The sequence below is a fragment of the Vulpes lagopus genome, chromosome 22 (genome assembly GCF_018345385.1).
Source record: "Vulpes lagopus strain Blue_001 chromosome 22, ASM1834538v1, whole genome shotgun sequence".
NCBI lineage: Eukaryota > Metazoa > Chordata > Mammalia > Carnivora > Canidae > Vulpes > Vulpes lagopus.
The window spans coordinates 25,945,656-25,964,998 of NC_054845.1; the positions used below are offsets into that span (position 1 = coordinate 25,945,656).

The 19,343-nt window shown below is 55.3% G+C and overlaps 1 protein-coding gene across 3 annotated transcripts; it reads right to left on the reverse strand.

The window, feature by feature from the left end:
- Positions 1 to 296: 296 nt before the first annotated feature.
- On the reverse strand, positions 297 to 18,831 carry PTPRN (protein tyrosine phosphatase receptor type N). 3 transcript variants are annotated; one of them, XM_041737036.1, is made up of 23 exons: positions 18,628 to 18,831; positions 17,128 to 17,178; positions 16,796 to 16,909; positions 13,747 to 13,843; positions 12,287 to 12,548; positions 11,846 to 12,200; positions 11,276 to 11,410; positions 10,628 to 10,662; positions 9,657 to 9,931; positions 9,381 to 9,467; positions 8,966 to 9,045; positions 8,727 to 8,791; positions 8,133 to 8,351; positions 7,500 to 7,700; positions 7,252 to 7,399; positions 7,017 to 7,090; positions 6,649 to 6,726; positions 6,444 to 6,563; positions 4,933 to 5,099; positions 2,044 to 2,097; positions 1,354 to 1,418; positions 1,096 to 1,169; positions 297 to 895 (listed from the first exon to the last, which is right to left on the reverse strand). In XM_041737036.1, exons 1-23 carry the CDS (start codon positions 18,740 to 18,742, stop codon positions 824 to 826), a joined length of 2,943 nt encoding a protein of 980 aa, XP_041592970.1. In that variant the 5' UTR covers positions 18,743 to 18,831; the 3' UTR covers positions 297 to 823. The 3 variants fall into 3 exon arrangements, with proteins under 3 accessions (XP_041592970.1, XP_041592971.1, XP_041592972.1); XM_041737037.1 differs by having other exon boundaries at positions 11,276 to 11,407; positions 18,628 to 18,829; XM_041737038.1 differs by lacking the exon at positions 18,628 to 18,831 and adding an exon at positions 17,841 to 17,922.
- Between the last annotated feature and the right edge of the window lie 512 nt (positions 18,832 to 19,343).

The window sequence follows — 19,343 nt, forward strand, 5'->3', positions numbered from 1 at the left end:
AACTCCACCGTATACAATCCGTGTTACCTCGGGAGAGAGTTCTTTGGGGCTAGTGACGGGCGTGCGTGAGCCCCTTGACAGCATGAGCCCCTTGAGAGCGCCGGCCTCAGGGGAAGCCAGCAGGGAGCGCCAACTGCCTCACCACCGGCTACCACTCCAGCCCAGGAGGGCCAGCCTCTGCAGCCTGGCTCACCGTCACCGCCTGCATCTCCCGGGGAGGGCAGCAGGGCGGGCCCCTCGCTGACACTGGAGATGGGTCTGGAAGCAGAGGCGATGCAAAAGTGGAGGAGTCCGGGTTGTAGCTGCACACACGACACACTAACTTTATTCACATTGATACAAAAGTAGATCTTTCTAGAAATGTTCTCTTGTGCCAGAGGGTGAGAGTGGAGTGGCACGTGGCGGGAGGGCAGGGGAGGAGGCCCGAGGGAGGCAGGGAGGGTGGGGGTGGAGTGGAGGCCACAGAGGCCGGGCAGCAGGCAGCAGGGGCTGGGCAAGCAGGAAGGCTCAGAAGAACAGGGGGCAGGGGCCAGGGAACTCAGGCAGGAGAAGGCTCCGGGGAGAATGACTGCCCACGACGGTCCTCTGCTCCTGGCTGGCTGCCAGCTCCCGGTGGCACTTGCGGGGGCTCCAACGGGGGAGAGGCTGGGTAGGTCTGTCCCTTCCCACTCCCCTTTCCTTACACTTCTTGCGGACAACTGGCCGTGCCCAAGAGGGACCAAGGTGGTGGGGTTGGGGACCGAGGAGTGGGCACATGGACGGGTGCTCACACAGGCAAAGAGGGGGCAGAGGCTGGTCTGCCCACTGGGGGGCCCCAGGGCTCTCACTGGGGCAGGGCCTTAAGGATGGCGTTCACCTCCTCCGCCACAGCGGTCAAAGCAAATTCAAACTGGTCCTGGGAAGGGCAGGGGGAGGATGGTCACAAGAGGGCTGACCTCTGCTCCTGCCCCAGGGCAGCTTTTGGGAGGGGGAGCTGGGGAGGTCACTTGGGTGAGGGGAGTGTCCTCTTGGGGAAGGGGGGCAGGTGGGGGAGGCAGGCTGTTGCTGGCTTCCCCGGGGAGGGCTGGCGGCTAGGGGTGGGGCAGGAACAGTCACCTTAGAGCGGACAAGGCCGGGCCGTTGGTCACGGACATGCTCCAGGGTGGCAGCGATGTCAATCTCCTTTACGCCTGGAGGTTGGAGAGGGCACAGAGCTGCTCAGGGGGTGGCCGGGAGAGGAGAGGACCCAGGAAGCCTGGAGCGCCCTGGGGTGGGAGGCTGGGAGGACTGGGCAAAGCCTGGGGATGTGATGCGGGCCTGGGTGCGAGGGGTCTAATCGGGCTGGGCTGCGGGCGCTGCGGGGAAGGTCCTCACCTTTTGCCATGCGGTTCAGTACCATGTCAATGAGGATGTAAGTGCCAGTCCTCCCTGCACCGTCACTGAAACGGGAGATGAGGACAGGCTCACCCAGCAGAAAGGGGGAAGGGCAGAGGAGACGGGGAGGCTAGGCGGGGAGAGCGTGAGTGGGCTGAGGGGGCCGCAGTCCTATCCCCTGGGCCCCAGATATTGGGCCTTGAGTGGGGAGCCTGTGACCCTTGGGGGTGTCACTTGGGTAGTGGGCCAACCGAAAAGGAAAGCCCTGGCTGGGTCCTAAGGTGGAAGCCCTGGAGGGGATGGGAAGGGCCCTTTCCAGCCTCTGGCCAAGCTTTTGTTCAGCAAACGTTTGGTGTAAATGGCCAGAGGGTAAATATTCTCCACTTTGTGGGCTGCATGTTAGTGTCTGTCTCACATTCTTCTTTTTTTTTTTCCTTCAGCCATTTAAAAATGTGAACAGCATTCTTAGCTCCCGGGTCATTAAAGAAACCAGACTGGATGTTGAACTTGGCCCATGGGCTGCAGTCGGCCAGCATCAAGGGCACAGGCGGGCAGCATGCACGGGAGATGTACCCGGGAGGACGACCAGAGAGGGGGTGGGGACCGGGAATGCCCCACCTCAGGGCCCCGGCCCCGGGCTGTCCTGTCCCCTTTCATCCGCACCCCTGCCCACAGCCCCTCCGCACGCACCTGCAGTGCACAATGATGGGGCAGGAGCGGCCCCGGTAGCACTTGTTCACTTTCCTGCAACAAGAAGCGGGTGTGAGGGTGGGGGGCACCAGCACACACCTGTGGGCCTCTCCTTCTTCCTTTGCTCCCCGAGTGCCCAGGGCAGAGGAGGGAAGAGGGCAGGAGCAATGAGGCAGGGCAGGGGGGCAAAGAACCAGAGATGGCGTGGGTGGCACTGGGCTTGCCTTGTCACTTAAAGAGCTGGGGCCCAAGCTCTGCACCTTTAATACCTGACTTGGCCTCTTAAGGCCTCAGTTTTCTTGCCTGTAAAATGAGGGTGATAATAATAGTGACCTTCTTCGGTTTGGCATACAGTAGGTGCTCAATAAATGGCAGTGCTATCAATGATAATAGACAATATTAATAGCCACCTCTGCTGGAAGTCCAAGGAGAATAGGCTTTCTGGTGACTTCCAGGGTGTCAATCTTGTCACATTCCTGCTCTGTCCCTCTGCTCTTCCTTAGAGCTGCCCAGGCTGTTCCCCTCCCCACCCAGGTCCCTTGTATTCCTCGCTACAGAGGACTACGGGTAGCCCTTGGCACAAAGTTCTGGCCAGGGGAGGACAACCTCTCAGCCCAGAATGTTATGCGGCTGTCTCCCTCGTCTCAGCACAGGGGCTCTGTGGTTGGGTCATATTTTGACTTGGGGTCTACTTGGACCTCCAACTCTTTACTGCTACCCTGACTTCTGCCCTGTCAGCAGGGAGCAGGGGATTTTTCCCTTCCTCAGTGGGCCCAGTCTAACCTGCCCTTGTCCCTTATGACTTTCCTGCTCTGAGAGTCACCTGCAGTGGGCCCGGACGAGGGAGGACCACCTTCGGGATTATTCGATTATTTCAGGGGAAGCTTGGAATTTAATGGTCTTCCAGTTCGATTCCCCCAGATTTTCAAGGGCCAGGTGACTCTGAATGGTTTTACAGGAGTCCACATGGTTGTCAAGCAAGTTGGCTCATGTGTTAGAGAGCTGGGGCCGAACAGAAGTCTCTGCAGTAGCTCCCAATCGTTTAATAATAAAGACGATGAATTGCATCTAGAATTCACTGAAGCTTTGCTGTGTGCCAGGCACTTAAACTAGATTTTACAGAATTTTTCCCATTGACTCTCGTAACGACCCCCTCAAGTATGGGTCATCATCCTTGTTTCACAGGTAAGGAAACAGAGGGAGATCAAGGAACCTGTTCAGGGTCACTCTTAGCGCTTAGAGATTATTTTGCCTTCCTTCTGGTAGACCTTCAGCAAACCATATTTATTAAGCAGCAACTAATTTGTTCTGGGTGTCCAATGGCAACTGAGTTTACATAATTATGACCTAAAGCAAAGAAGTGTAACCTTTTAGCCCCCCTTGTGGTCTTAAAAACGGCCCATGCACTAATTCTATAAGCATTTTTTAAATGTGGAAAACAGGAAATAGCTCTATTACCCCTGGCATTGCTTTTGAGAAGCCTCAGAAACTATCCCCAGCTTCCGACTTGCCTGGCTGGCTCAGTCGGAAGAGCATGTGATCCCAGGGTCTTGAGTTTGAGCCCCACATTGACGGTAGAGATTACTTAAATAAATAAACTTGAGAGAGAGACAGAGAGAAAGGAACTATCCCGAGCTCCCCACCCCAGCTCTGCTCCTCTGCTCTCTGCCCAGCATCTGGAGACCCCAGGCCAGCCTGGCAAGAGGCAGAGAAGCAGGAGGAGGCTGCAGTGTGGGCGACGGGGAGGCTGGGGATGCTGGAGGACTGGCCTGGTGGGGGTTCTGCTGTCAGAACAGGGCAAGTCCCCTAGTTAGCTTCCTGTCCCGACCCCCACCAGCCCCCACCAGCTCCACCGAGTCCCCAGGAATCCCGAGATCCTTCCACTACCTTTGATAGTGTTTTTGTCTCCTCGATTCCTCCCCCGCCTCCAGCCCTCCCAGCAGCCTTCAGGGGGCCCCTGGGCCCACATGTCCTGATTGGGTTGTCCTGTCCATGCAGCGGCCACGCCTGCCAATGATCACTTTTGTGACTATGCAACTGGAGAGAGAACACTAGCTGCAGATCACAAAAATGACACTGGCAGCCGTGAGAGGGAGAGAGAGAGAGGAGGGGAGGCGGTGGACAGAGTGGGGAGACGGACGGAGGGAGGAAGGGAGAGGCGGACAGAGGCAGAGGGGGCCAGGAGGTGGACAAGGAGGGGAGACGGTGTGTGGAACATGGGAGGGGTGCAGGGGGGCTGAAAGGGGGACAGACTCAGACACTGAGAGATGGAGATGAGGGGAGAGGCAGGGGCGGGCACAGAGGGAAAGCAAGGAAAGACAGACGGGGGTGGGGGGGTGGGGAGAGGGAACAGAGGCAAAGAAACGGCGAGGTGGGCAGGAGGGAGGGAGGGGCCGGGGCACAGCAGACACACAGAATGTGCTGGAGATCGCAAAGAGCAGCGCAGGAGGCGACGCCCGGGAGACACGGGAGCCGGGACCAGGTGGAGGGACAGAAGGCGGGGTCGGTGGAGGGAGCTTGCACTAAGGTGAGCCCTTCCTGGGGGGCGGGGGGGGGGCACGGCGGAGCCAGACGCGGGGGTTGGCAGGGCGAGAAACGGGGGGGGGGGGGCACGGCCGGCAGAAGAGCAGAGCGAGGGCAGGACGGGAGCGGGGAGCGGGGAGCGGGGAGCGGGCCGGGGCGGGGCGGGGCGCGCGGCCAGCCTGAGCATCAGTCCGGGCTGGGGGGCAGGGGGGGCGCCCGGGGGGGGGGGGAGCGGGGGCGGGGTCAGAGGCGGAGGCTCGGGGTCAGGCCGGAGGGCCCGCCTCACAGGACCAGGGCCCGGGGAGGAGCTGGGGGGCCGGGGGGGGGGGGACCCCAGCCCGCGCGCGCCCTCCCCGCCGCCCTCACCTGCGGAAGTCCAGCAGCGGCCGCGTGGACGCGGGGGTGCCCTCTGCCGGCCAGCTGAGGAAGTGGAACTGCGTGAGCGTGCGCGTCTCCTGGGTCTGCACGTTCTTCAGGTAGAAGCTGCGCACCAGGAAGTCCTCGCACCAGATGTGCTCCGACACCAGGTTCACCTGCCGAGCAGCGGCCCGGGGCTGAGCTCACCTGGGCGCCCCGAGCGCCGCACGGCCTCCCCAGCCCTCCCAGCCTCCGGGCCGTGCACATTCCACTCCTCCAGGGAGCCTACCCGGCCGCCCCCCGCTGTCCCCCAGCCCCCTCGTCTGTGTCACTTATCTGCGGCTCAGGGCAACTGGTGCCTCCCCACCCCCACAACTACTGTGGGCTTCTGGGGGCCAGGGTCCCTCCTTCCTCTTCCTCACAGAGTCTAGCAAAGTGTCTGTGCGACACACACCATAAACCTTGATGAAATTCTGGTTTTGTTTTCTTTAACCATGAGCAACACCAATTAAAAAAAAAAAAGCTTTAGGGCACCTGGGTGGCTCATTGGTTGAGCATCTGCCTTGGGCTCAGGCTGAGCATCTATCTGCCTTGGGCTCAGGGCGTGATCCCGGGGTCCTGGGATGGGGCCCTGCATCAGACTCCCCGCAGGGAGCCTGCTTCTCCCCCTGCCTGTGTCTCTGCCTCTCCCTCTCTCTCTGTGTCTCTGTCTCTCATGAATAATTAAATAAAATCTTTAAAAAAGACTGCTGAGTGCCCACCTCATAATGAAAAAAACCCTATCCAGTGCTCACCGGGCGACAAGAAGCTTCTGCTGTGCTCTACAGTGGCTCTTGTTTCACGGAGGGGTAAAACCCTCCATGTGTCAGGAATCTGTTCCTCTTCCCTGGGCTTTGCCTCTGCCCAGTTCCCCCTGCCTATTGTCTCTCCTAATGAAAATGTTTGTTTCTATTCTTCATGTGACTGGTGGTTCTTTCTTTTCTTTCGCTTTTTTAAAGATATTTATTTGTTTATTCATGAGAGACACAGAGAGAGAGGCAGAGGCACAGGCAAAGGGAGAAGCAGGCTCCCTGCAGGGAGCCTGTTGTGAGACTCGATCCCAGGACCCCGGGATCATGACCTGAGCCAAAGGCAGATGCTCAACCCCTGAACCACCCAGGCATGCCTGGTTCTTTCTTTCTTTGCTTTGGTCTTCAGGGAACTCAGAGCTAAGTGAGGCTCGATTAAAGTAGGTCCCAATGTTGGTCTTTGCTTTTACTTATCTCTCTGTCTCCTATACTCTCAGCTCTTAGCTTCTTACCTCAGTTTTGGTGGTTTTATAGTTTTATTTCTGTACCTTTCATCACAGGTCGCTAAAAATGCTCTCTGGCCCTGGACTGGACACACACACACGTAAATATATAATACACGTGTGCACATATGTATGTGTATATGCATGTACATCCATACGAGCATGAATGGACAGTTCACTGTCCACTTTCCCCATTTCCACTGTCCCCTGGCCGTGGGGTCTTGCTGACCTCATATACGTGGTAGAGGGAGGACCCCTCATCTGGCCAGTAGCGGTCACACTGCTTGACACCGTCCTCCACCAGTGGGGTCAGCATGACGATGACAGTGCAGCCACTCTCCCACACCATCTAAGGACAGAGACTCCATTCTAATCTGTCCAGCTGCTCTCAGAGACCACCGGTCCCTGGAGAAGCCTTCCTTCCAGGAACTCACCTGCCAGAAGTCTGCGATGGTATGGGACAGCGGGCCCTGTGTGGCTATGTAGGCTGGCATCCGAGGGTCGTGCTCAATCTGGGGCAGGGAAGACACACCATGAGCCCGAATGGGAAACGCTACTATGGAGAGGCGTGGTTGGAGGGAGCAGGCCAGGGCATGGAGGCTTGAGAAACCTCCATTTCACTGCCAGGATACCAGGCCCCATAATTCCAGGGCTTGGGGCAGAGGGTGGGCAGATGGTGACCATAAGGAAATGGGAGTTTTTGTTGTTGTTTTTTTTTTTTTTTTTTTTTTTAGGAAATGGGAGTTTATGCAGGCAGGATAAAAATGGGGCAGGGGAGGGGGCCGGAGCCAGGGCCACTTACAATGGGGCTGGCATTGATGTAATCACTCCGAGAAGGGCTGCTCTCCACCTTCAGCTTGATGCGAGCGTGATCATCTGCACAGACCCCACACCCTACCTCAGAGGCCCCTCCGGTTACTGGGGCCCTGGAACCTGTGCCACTTGGCCTGAGCCAGGAGCCAGCCCTTCCCCCAAGGCCTCCAGAGCTCCCAGCAGAGAGATGGCTGGGCCCGGTGGGCCAAGCAGGACTCACTCACAGGGCAGGAAGTCCGGGTGGCGGTTCTTTTTGATGTTGCCCTCCCCCTGGGCGGTGGCACAGGTGTTCGGCTCTGCCTGGTAGGCGCACAGGGCCTGCCACTCCTTGGCCAAGCGGTCCCGGTTCCGCAGGTGGTCCTCCATGTAGGCCTACAGGGATACCACGGCCTGGCTCTGGCCCACGCCACCCGCCTTGCCTCTTCGACCATCCTGTCCCTTCACCCGCTCCGGGCCCAGGCCGGGTCCTGACCAGAATCATGTGTCCCGTGGAGATGTCCATGTTGGCCTGGGCGGGCTCCTCGCACCAGGACGGCGTGCTGCTGTGGGAGCTGGGGCTGGCCTGCGCCGCATCACTAAACTGAGAGGACACGCTGCTCACCCGAGAAGGCTCCGGGGGACCCTCTGCCCGGCTGAACAGGGACTTTGCGGCCATGTGCTGACGGCACAGGTCCTGCAGAAGAAAAATCAGGCAGGGTCCCAGGCCCCCTGAAGCCTTTCCCGCAGCATCCTGGGTTCCATTCTAGGCTCATCCTGATTGATTCCATATGAAACCCATCTCCTCCGGGTTGGCTCTTCGGGCCTGGCCCTCATTCTTCTCAGGGCTGTCCCATCTGGGTGGTGCCTATGACAGCCTCAGACACTGGAGTGGAATCCCAGAGTTGTTGCACTGGGAAGAACTTTAGGAAGCACCTGCTCCCAATTCCCATCCATTCAAAATACCCACCCCCATATACCCCTGCTTGGGTTTCTGTAGCCCCCGCCTGGGTATTCCCAGGGACGGGTGCTCACTCCCCGTCCAACACCCCACCCTCACCCCATGTGACACCCAGACTCCCACACCCCTTCCATTACATCTCATCAGCAAGCTTTTGGGGCTGCACACCTGGTACTCAAATGTAGTGTCACCATGGGCCCCCTCAGGGCCTAGCGCTGCCAGGCGCTCCTTGTCTCGCTGCCGTGCATGCTGCCGCACACACAAAGCCACTGCCAGAGCCACCAGCAGCCCGGCCACCCCTGCCAGGGCCACCAGGGTGAGTAGCACTGAGCGCATGGGAGAGGTGCTGTGGGCTGGCCGGGGAAGAACCGCAGCTGCCTCCTCCCTCTGTGGGAACAAGGCCAGCATCACCGCGGGGGGCAGTGGCTGGGGAGCCGAGGGGCTGTTCCTCAACCCTGTCCCCCCATGCCACACTCCCTGCTATGGTATCTCTAGGGCAAAGCTGGGAAGGCAAGGGCAGGGGGAAGGAGGAGGGGGAGGAGCCACTGGGGCCGTCTGGTGGCCAGAAAGAGAACTGCAAGGGGGGGAGGCTGCTTTGGCAAAGCCCAGGGTGGGGGTCGGGGTCGGGGTCGGGGTGAGGGCGGGGCGGGCAACCAGGTACATGAGGCTTCAGCTCCGCTTTCCCTGCCAAGTTTGCCCCCCCCCTCTTGTGGGCAATGTCCGCCCTCCGGGGTTTCCGCTGATTCTTCAGTTAGCTCCTACCTGTCCCACTCCCGTCTGCAAGATCTGCAGCCCTGTCTGTGCTTCCAGTTCCGCCTTCACCAGGCCTGCAGGGAAGACATAGGTCAGACTCTCTCCGGCTCCGTGTGCTCTCCAGCCCATGTCCCGCTCTGCTAGGTGGCAGGCACAGCCCGGGTGTTGGGAACAGTTTAAGGGGAGGCATCAGCCACAGGCCTGGCTACGTCCTACTAGGGCTGGGGCTGGGACCAGGCGGTATTTACCAGCTTGTTGGGTCACATCAGCCAAAGACAGGTTCTGTTCATTGTGTCGGATGCGGAAGGTGAGGGCCGGTCCCACCACGCTGCCAAACAGGAGCTGCGTTACCGCCTCACCCACCACAGCCCCCAGATGGTGACGGAGGCCAGCTCGGGCCCTCTGCACAGGAGAGGACCAAGCTGAGGCTGATCAGAGATGCCTTACAGGGATGTCTGAGGGCAATGCTGGATGAGGCCAGCATCCGGTGAGGGTGTGTGTGTGTGGTGGGGGTACCTTCAATTCAGCTGGGAGCATCTCTGACCCCACCTGGGCCACTTACCCAAGACTTTGTCTTCCCTTCCTTCCCTGAGCCCCTCTAGCCACCTCTCCCCTCGAGCTACCTTCTAGATCCTTGCTTCCCCAGCTGGATACCAGCCCCACCTGATGTTGATGAAGCTGCCCGAGGACACGTGCACATGCTCAGCTAGGATCTCCAGCAGCTTCACTCCTGCGGCCAGACTCAGGGGCCTGGAGGTGGGGAGCAGGGAAAGGAAAGAAAGTAGGGATCCTATTGGCCACTTTCTTGAAACAAGCTATCTCCAAGGGTGCAGAGGAGCCCACCCCCCATCCACTCTACATCTGGATTTCTGCTATCTGCTTCTTGCTGGGAGGCCAGCCCACACAACACCCCCCACCCTGGGGGACTGAAGCCCTTACTTCTGGTCCGTGACAATGTAGCCATACTCCTCTGCTGATGACTGAGCTGAGGGCTGCCTCACCAGTGTGGGCTGGCTCTGGCCCAGTGGACTTTTCTTCTCCAGCAGGACAGGTGTGGCAAGGTGGCTAGCAGCTTTGGGAGGCTCAGAGGATCCAGAGCTCGGCACCTGCTGGGCTTTGCTGGCAGTGGGGCTGGCAGTGGGGTACCCAGGCAGGGAGGGTGTGGGGGGTGGAGGCTCTGCCGTGTTTCCACCCTGCACCTGCTCCTCCATTGTCTGCATAGAAGAGAGGACAGAGGTGTGGTCTCTGGACAGTATAGGGGATGGGAGGGATGGGGGTCCACACTGTAGGGACTCTGAAGTCCCTAAAGAGGACCCTGGGACTTGTTTCTTTCCACCCCCACCCCCACCCCCGGGCTCAGGGCAGCACTGGGCCCAGAGAGGTCACCCAGAAAAGTGATTTAGGTGGATGAATGAATGAAGGACTGGATGAGTGCGACATGGTCAGTAATAATCCAGAAGATGGAGCTGGAGTGAGGAGAACCTCTGGAGGGAGGGCCGGTGGTGTTAGGAGACATGAACAGGCAGGTAATGGTTTTTAGACTTCTGTTTAGCTCCAAAATCTCAGAAGTCGAACATGTGAGAGAGCTCTTCAGGCTACAGGGAGTCAGAGCCTGCATGCTTGCAACTCCCCTCTTCACCTAGGGGATCCTCAGGGTAGGGTCTGAAATGACTCTAGTGAAAAAAGCAGCAAATTGGAAATTCCAGCTTCTAGACCCAATTTGCCCTCAACTTGAGGTGAGATCTTAAGGCCACGGCTTGGAGTCTCTGGTCCCTGGTGCTCCCCACCCCCCACCCCAAATGAGGAAGGTTGGAGGATACAGATCAGGGTCCCAATGCTGAGGTTTAGATTTTGACAAGGGGGGTTTGCTGCTAGGGGCACCACGGGGCAGGGAGGTGTCACGAACTCACTTTCTTGACGTCAGCTCCAACATTTACAACCCCTCCTGTAGAGACAGGATAAACAAGATTCTGGGCAAAGGACCAAGGTGAAGGTCTACACAACATAGGCAGGAGAAAGGGCCAGAGGCCCTGGGCCTGATGTATCTTCTGTGGCCTCTTTTCCCTCTGTCCGTGACCTAGCCCTGTTTTTGGTGTCATCCTAAGCATGACCTCATGCCTGTTTGCTTCTACCTTATAATTGTTGTATCAGTTCCTTCCAGAGTTATTGGCTACACCTCTCAAAACTATTCTTTGTTCAGTCCTCCCTACCCATCAATTATTGGCTTCACTTGGCATTGGCCACTTCCTTCCTCAGAGGCTGTTATCAACCACCCACCTTCCTTGGTGCCTCCTGATCCCTGCCCATACCCCCTGTTGGCCTCTTTTTCCATTACTACCACTTTCCAGGTCTTTCCTGCTCTAACTCAGCTCACCACCCCACTCCCTTGCTTCCTGCCCTTGCCAGGCAATGACCCTGTGCTTGTGTCTCAAAAGAACTCCCTTCTCTGACCCTGACCCTGACCCTTCCCCTCTAGGCTGCTCCATGTGGTTTTGACAGGTGGAGCAAGAGGCCATCATGGAGCTGGTAGTTGCTGGTCTCTCGCCCTGGACACTCACCCAGATTTCGTCCTGCGCCCTTGGGCAGCAGCTGCAGCAGGGTTGAGAGGGTGGAGAGCTGCTCAGGGGTCAGCTGACGCAGCTCCACCCCATAGCCCGCCAGCACAGCTGCCAGTCTCTGCAGAGTCACGTCTGCTGGGAGCCAGACACAGAGCTTATGGCGAGATGGTGGTGGGGAGGTGGTGGTGGTGAGATAAACTTGTGGGATGCATTTGGGGGTGGGAGGGCACTAGTATACTTAAGAGCTTCTTCTCAAACACCAGGACACTGATGCCCTCCATCTTCCAGCCCTTGTCCACACTTTGGGGGAAAGGCCTTCTTAGGGCCAAGACCAAACTTCAGGCCCACTATGGACATTGCGACTCTCCAGCTGAGGAAGAGTTATATCACCTCCACCGCCCCACCACCCCGTATCCCCACTGCCTACCTAGAGCCTGGCATAGATCAGGCTGTCAGTAGATATTCGTTAAATGTAGGAATGACTTCAAAGACAAATTAACAAATGCATGGATAGTTTGGGAGGAGTCCCCGAAAGCAGCCCCCACGGAAGGATGCTGAGAACTCTGTTACCTGGCTGCTCTGCTGGAGAAGGAGGTTTCTCCCTGCGACCTTCTAGCCCTTCCTCCTCATAGCCCTCTGAGGAGTCCTTTGCCCGTCTGCTGCCTCCTTGGTCTGGCAGCCTTGGTGCCCTGGCCTTGCTGGGCACTGGCAGCTCCTGGGCTAGGTAGAGAAGCCCTGACTCCTGGAAAAGTTGACCAGGTGAAGGCCCTGGGGGGTCCCCGTAGGAGTGGTCAGAGTGAGCCCCAAACATGGCCTTGGAGGCAGTTCTGCTGAAGAGGGCAGAGGATTCGGCCTTGGGCAGGGGGCCGACACTGACCATCCCTGGGGAGCCCTCTGAGCCCCGGGAGCCATCGCGGGAGCCAAACTGTGGGGAAATCAGAGATCCAGGTCAGAGCAGATATCAGGGCTTGGGGGACAGACATTGGGCTGGGGCCAGTGTTTACAGCTCACCTGATGGAACAGGTAGGGCTGCAGCAGGGCAGGTTCATAACTCAGAGCAGGGTGGGGGGCCTGCGGGGGTAGCAGTAGATGCTCCAAGAGAGGGTGCAGCAGCTCAGCCTGCAGGGGGGACAGTGGAGAGCCCACCCCAGCTCCACCCCCACCCACTGGAGGTTGAGGAAGCCGGTGCTGGGCAGCAGGGGTGGAGCCAGTAGGGAGGCCTTGTAGAAGCAGCTCCCCAGCAGGACCAGATCTTCTGGGCACCAAGCCAGATCTAGGGAAGAAAGCAAAGCGTTGTGTGTATGTGTTGGTTGTGTGAGGCAGGAGTGTCCAGAGAACTACAAGAGGCAGAGATGGTGGACCAGCAGGCTTAGAAGCTTAGGGTAAGCCCAACCTCTTAAGAAATGAGGTAGCCTCAGGGGAAGAGAGAAGAGAATGGGGAAGGGCTAGAGGGCCAAGCCTGGGCATTGCCTCCCTGGTAAGCACACCTAGGTCCCTGAAACACCCAGGAGGTCAGGGAAATGTGAGACGAGGGATGGAGGAAAGAATGGGTGCAGGGGGAGGCAGTCAGGCACCTCTACAGACAAACTGTGGCTGTAGTATGCCCCATTCCCCCTGTACTCACATTCCCACACCTGGCTCTCCAAGTGTACGTTCAAGCATTCAGTTCAAACTTCAGTACTATGCCCCCCGACTCTGCTCTCCCACCCCACTCTGCCTTTTTCATCTTGGAATCATCATTTGAGCCCCATGGCCCTCGTTTGCTTTCCTCTCTGCTTGCAGGGTCTGAAGAGTGCCTTCAGAGGCCCTAACCACAGAAAGACCATGGTCTCTCCACATACACTTCCACATACTAATGAAATGGAACATTAAAAAATTTCAGTATGACAAGATTCTCATTTGTCCCATGGTCCTCATGGTCCTGAGCCTTGATGGCAGAGTAAATGGCATTTAGCAAACTACTGGTTGTTACTCCATTTATCCCTCAATTCCTCCTTTTTGTGTGTGAAACCAAATTCACTGTCAGCGTCACTTGCAGCTGGTAAGTGTTGATACAGCGACTGAGATAAAAGAGCAGTGAACATGTTTGACATGGCAAGGAGGAAAAGCATAAAAGCAAAGATTTAAGAAGCTTGTGATTTTCCCCCCATTTGTTAATTGTATATTGTTAATGTGCTATTAAAAATACCAGTGAAAAATACCAGTCACCAGCTGACTCCATTGATGCTTCTTTTAAATTATGAAATGTCCAAGTTTTTACATTTTTTTTTTCTGTTTTGCTGGATCCCCAGGGGTGAGTTCAGCTAATGCTGAGCATGTGAACATGTCATGACCACTCCTGAACCTCTTTTACCTGTGCCTGAGGCTACTCACCTTGAAGGCCACTTCCCTCCCCCTTCCCTCTGTCCATCAGGATGGGACCCAGACCCACCAGCCTTGCTATGCTAGAGCTGTTGAGAAATGATGCCTACCTGTCCCTTGGACGGGGCTCTGGGGGGCGAAGCCTGGGGATGCGTTCCATCTCCTGGGAGATCACATATTGAGTGAGGTCATCGTGCCAGGACAATCCTGCCAGGGGATAGGATAGGGTGAGGTTGGCTCGGGACAGTCTGAGGACCCAGTAACATGGACAAGTGGAAATCAAAAACTGCACTCCCTACCCTGCAGTATATTGAGTTTGGCAGAGCAGAGGGGCATAGTGGAGGTGGCCCGGGGACCTGGGGGTGATCTGAGCTATCCTTCCCACTCTCAGGTACAGATTTTGAAGTCAGACTGCCTCCACTGAGACTAAGTTTGAATCCTTTGCCATCTATTCATTGTGCAACTTTGGGCAAATTACCAAACCTGTCTGAGCCTCAATTCTCTCATCTGTAAAATAGGGGTTTATACCTCCTAAGATTGTGATAATTAAAATAACCCAATGTAACTTGGTAAGAACAGTACCTGTCACATAGTGAACTTTAAACAGCTGCTCTTATTATTAATTATTATTATTATCCTCATTATTATTCCTATTCTTTTTGTTGATGCCGAATCTTACTTATCTTCGTAAAGTGGGAATAATACATCCTTCATGGAGCTATTGTGAAGATCAAGTGCAATCAGAGAAATAAAAGTGCTTAGAAAACTCTAAAGCTATACACATTTTAAACATTCACCAGCAGCAGCAGCAGCAGCAGCAGCATCAATCATCCTATGCTGAGGCAGATCTCCTGTTTGACTCTTTCCTTTCATGAAACTGTTCTCAGGCAAAGTCAGTTACCTATTCTAAAGGCATAATCTCCCACGCTCCACCTCCATTCCTTCTTCCTTGCTCCTAAGTTAATAGTCTGTACTGCTTCTAATTCACATTCTAAGATTGATTAGCATCCATACCTGCCTCCTTGCCTCTGAACATCAGATAACTCATCCTATCTAAGGCCAATTGCTACACTTGAGCACTGGATTTCATCCCTTGCTATCTACTTAAGAATATCTTCTCCACAACTTCCTCCTATTTCCTACATGATCATTCTCCTCTGTTCTCTACTGAATTATTCCCTTTAGCACTCAAACATGGAATACCTTTCATCTTATAAAGTTACTGTATGACCCCACATTCCTCTTCAGTGATCACTCCATTTCTTTCCTTTTCTTTGCAGCAAGACTCCTTGAAAGTGTTATCTCTATCTACCAGCTGTATCCAATTCTTTTCCTCTCCTTCCCTCCTCTATTCAGGATTTTATTCCCACTCATTCTACCAAAACTATTTCAGTCAAAATCACCTATTCTATCAGAACTATTTTCATCAAAATCACCAGTAACTTCTGCATAGCTAACTAAAGCCAGTGGCCAATTCTCTGATCTCATCTTACTTCACCTACCATCATTATTTGACACTGTTGATCACTCCTTCCTCTATGGTACATTCCACGTGGCTTCTAGGACACTGGACATTCTTGTTTTTCCTCCTACCTCATTGTCTCCCTCTTCTCAGTCTTCCTTGTTGGTTCCTCTCCTTGTCCTGATCCTTTTAATATTATAATTCTCTAGGCTTCTTCTTCATATACACCAAATCCTTTGGTTATCTCGCCTACCTTATGAGTTTACTTGCCATTAATATGCTAAAGAACTCCAAATTCATATCTCCACTCCAGAATCCTCCATCTCTTTTCAAAACCAAACTCATACTCTCAACTTCCACTCTACTTGAATAAACATCTTAAAGTCAATATATTCAAAAATGAACACCTCCTCCTCCAAACTGATCCTTCTGTATAGTTAATGACATCTCCATTAATCAATTATTCAGGCAATAAAACGTGTTGTCATTCTTGACACTTCCCTTTCTTTCACAGCATTGTCCAATATTTCATGATAACATGCTTACCACCTGTAAAATATATATAGGATTCTCTTATTCCTTTCTACCTCCATGCAATCACCTGATCCATGCCACATTCATCTCTTACATGAGTTATTGTGGTAGCTTTTAATGACTTCCAGCTTCTACCCTTGACTCCCTTCCATCTATTCTTAACAGCAACAATCTTGATCTTATTAAAGTAGAGGTGAGATTATGTATCCCTATGCTTAAAACATTGTCATGGGTTCCTCTTTGACCCAGAGTAAAGACAACATCCATCCATACATTCTCTTATAGGTCCCTACAATGATCTGCATCTCTATCTCCCAATACCTATCTGCATCTTCCACTTTCCCTCTCTATCACTCCTCTACAGCCAGACCATAGAGGCGTTCTCCATGGTATTCTTCAAACTCATGCTCCTGCTTTAGTAAAGCCTTTTGTTCTAGCTCTTTGATCAGCTTGAAACACTGCCCCCAATAACCTCCTGGAAAACATCTCCACTTCCTTGATGTCTTTGTTCAAATTTCATAGTCTCAATAAGATCTACCTTGACCACTCAATTTGATACTGAAGCTTCTTACCCCACCATTTCTGACCCCTTTATCATGCTATGATATTTGTTTTTTCCATGGCATTTATCACCTTATAACATACTATATATTTTCTAATTTGTATATTGTATTCCCCTTATTTCCCAAAATGTAAGTCCCAGTAGACAGAGATCATTGTCTGTTTTATTCCCTGATACATCCCAAGCACCTAGAACTAAGCTTGCCACATAGTAAATACTCAACAAATAGTTGTTGAATGAGTGATTTGGATGAGTGGGGTATTCTGGCTGAGGACTCCAGAATTCATAATTGTGGAGCACTCAGACAGTTCCAGGGAACTTAGGAACTTAGGAATAGACTGGTCCTAATGAGATGGACACTGGCGTCTTTCAGTGGCTCCTTCTGTGGAAGCCTCTAGATTCCTCCAAAGAGTCCAAGTGTGAATAGCCCATCTCTATGGTTCCACCCCGACTCCTGTCTTGTCCCCTTCTCCAGCAAGGTCTGGAAGGTGAGGCTCTAGAAGTAGGTGTGATAAGAATGTTTCATGAAGAGAAACTCTCACTTCCCCACCCTTATCTAACCAAATTCCAGTGTCTCTCCTTCAGTGCAGCTAGACCTCACCTTGGGACATGAGCTGTCGGAGCACACTTTGTAAGCGCTGAAGAACTGGGGAGGTGACTTGCAAAAGGGGCCGGGCCTGCCCCACTCCCACCTGGCACTGTCCAAATAAGCCATCTAAGAGCACAAAAGTGGTGTCAGCAAGGAGCTTTCAAAGTCCAGGTTGCAAAAGGGCATTACTCTCTCCATCTCTATTGGCTTCAGAGAACTCTGTTCCTTCAAGCCATTCCTTCTTCACAAGCCTAGCACCCCTTCCCCCCTTCCAGGCCTCCCACACACACATCTTTCATGTTGTGTCCCCTGTCTTGTAAATCCTATGCCTGGTCTTCACTCACCCTGAATACAGACTTCAAGGTGAGAGCAGAGTCTGCGATCAAACAGACAGCCTGTAGAGGGAAAAGCAAGCAGAGGCTAAGACACCCACACACATAGAAGGGTAAGAGAATGGACAGGCTTGGAAAGGGGGAAACAGATGAGGCCCATTCTTTCATTCTCAGAAAGGCTTTAAGCTGGGAGGAGAGTAGGGAGGCCTAGAATTCTTAAGAGAAGGAAGCACAGGATCTGGCTTTGGATTTTAAGGATCTGAGAGTCTGGATCTTTTCCCTAAAAGCCTCAGTTGGCTTAACTGAGTGATGGGGAGAAGAAGCCTTGCAAGCGCAGGGGGTACTGAAGGATTGTATACTTCTATTGTCATAGAATTATTATGGGGGGGGATTTTTGGCCAAATTCTGAGGAAAACGGGACTTTCCTCCCCAAATCTCCAAAAGCATTCTAACTATGATGGGCTGGGACCCAACGAGATGGAAACCCAGGCACACCTTCCCTTCGTGTAGGAAAGGGGTAGGGGTGGGGTGTCTCGAAAGCAGCGCTCCCCACACCGTCCCTAGGTCAGCGGCCCGAGCCGCTGGCGCTGTCCGCGGTGCTGAAGCTCCTAGTCTGGCGCCGCCGAGGGCTAGCAGGCTCGGATGCAGTTAGGGGGGAGGGAAGGGTACTAGGGTCGGGAGTCCCCACGACACCTGACCCCTCCGCCGTTCTAGACTTCACTTACCACCCTACCAATCCACAGCGCCACAGGAAGTACCGCGCACTGTCTCCAAGCCAGGTGGGGAAGGAGGGCGTCAGACGGGGAGGCTGCGCCCCTTCCCCCACGCGCCCCACCCCCTCCCCCGGCCCGTGAGTCAGCGCTGACTGTCTCTGTCCGCTCAGATGTGAGTCAGCACCGGCCTGGCTGTGGGGAGGGGGCCCGGAAAGGACCCTTCCCTCTTCACCCTCCTTTGCCGCCGCCTCTAGCCGTCGTCCTCTTATTGGAGATGAGGTCGCAGCAATCTGCCTCTCGGGACTTAGAGGGAAACCCTGGCCCCTCCCTCGGTCTGATCCTCTCCTGGGAGCTGGGACCCCATGCTCAGTGGCCCCAACTCCTGCCCGAACGCCGGGGCTCCCTCTTCCTACCCCTACCTCCCACCCGCATCCCTCAGCGCCAATCACCACTTCTTTGGCGCCTCAGCGCCACTTGCTTCGCCCGTGGTCTTGCAGCCCGTCTCCAAACCCTTCCGTCCATAAGCACCCCCATTCCTCCTCCCAGACCCGCAGTCCTTCCCGAGCCTGCTTCTCCTCGGTCCCGCCCCCGTATTCCAGCCCCACCTCCAGGCCTACGCCCCTTTCCTCCCAGACGCCCTCTCGCCTTCCCCGTCTCCCAGCGCTTACCCCTGCCCGACTCCAGACACCTATTCCACCCGAGGATCCTACCTCCGTGACACCTCTCCCCACCCCCCACCGAGTTACGCTCCCGGCCCCATCCTCCACCCCCCACCCCACCCCCCGCGTTTCCTCCTGACCGTGGGCACTAATGGCGCTGCAGCCTCCCGGGCGGCTGCTCAGCAGCAGGAGGCAGAGGAGCAGCCGGAGCCCCCCGGAGCCCCCGGGACCCCCAGGCCGCCGCGGGCGCCGCATCCTTCCGGGCTCGGCGCGCTCGCTCCCCTGCCACAACCGCAGCGACGCCGGCCGGAGCCAGCCACAGGGGCCGAGGCGGGGCCTGCCGCTGCCCACCCACCGGCGAGGCGGGGTCTATACGCCCCTCTCGCGGCAACTCGGCCAACCCTGGGCGGGTGGTGACGACATCTCCACCCCCGGCTCTTACGCTTATTTGCGTCACACGTGGCGTAAGAGCTCTGTCTTACGGAGGTGCCTGCCCGCAGCTCTTCTCCCTCCACCAAAGAGTAGGCGCTGCAGTAGCCTTCCCCCTTGGCCCCACCCCCTTTGGACACACGGTACTCGCCAAGGACTGCCACCTCTGTCACCCAGCCCCAGGGTTGGAGGAAAGGGCTGCAGCTGGGCAGAGGCCAGGAAATAGGAGTCGGTTAGTATAGACCTAGGATGAACATGAAAGTGAGTAGAGGAGTTACTGTTACGCATCTCAATTAATGGTACTGGTGTCATCCTTAACAGCAGGATGGTCCTGCGTGTGTGCCTGGATTCCAAATCTAGCAATGCCACCTACTAGGAGTATAACTTTGGGGAAGTTGCTTAACTTCTCTGCACCCAAATCCCTAAT

Excerpts from the sequence above, each read along its gene's own strand:
- PTPRN (XM_041737036.1), bottom strand. The coding sequence starts at position 18,742 with ATGCGGCGCCCGCGGCGGCCTGGGGGTCCCGGGGGCTCCGGGGGGCTC. Across the intron at positions 9,468-9,656 it reads TACATTGTCACGGACCAGAA|GCCCCTGAGTCTGGCCGCAG; the intron begins GTAAGGGCTTCA and ends CCCCACCTCCAG. Across the intron at positions 8,792-8,965 it reads TGATGTGACCCAACAAGCTG|GCCTGGTGAAGGCGGAACTG; the intron begins GTAAATACCGCC and ends TCTTCCCTGCAG.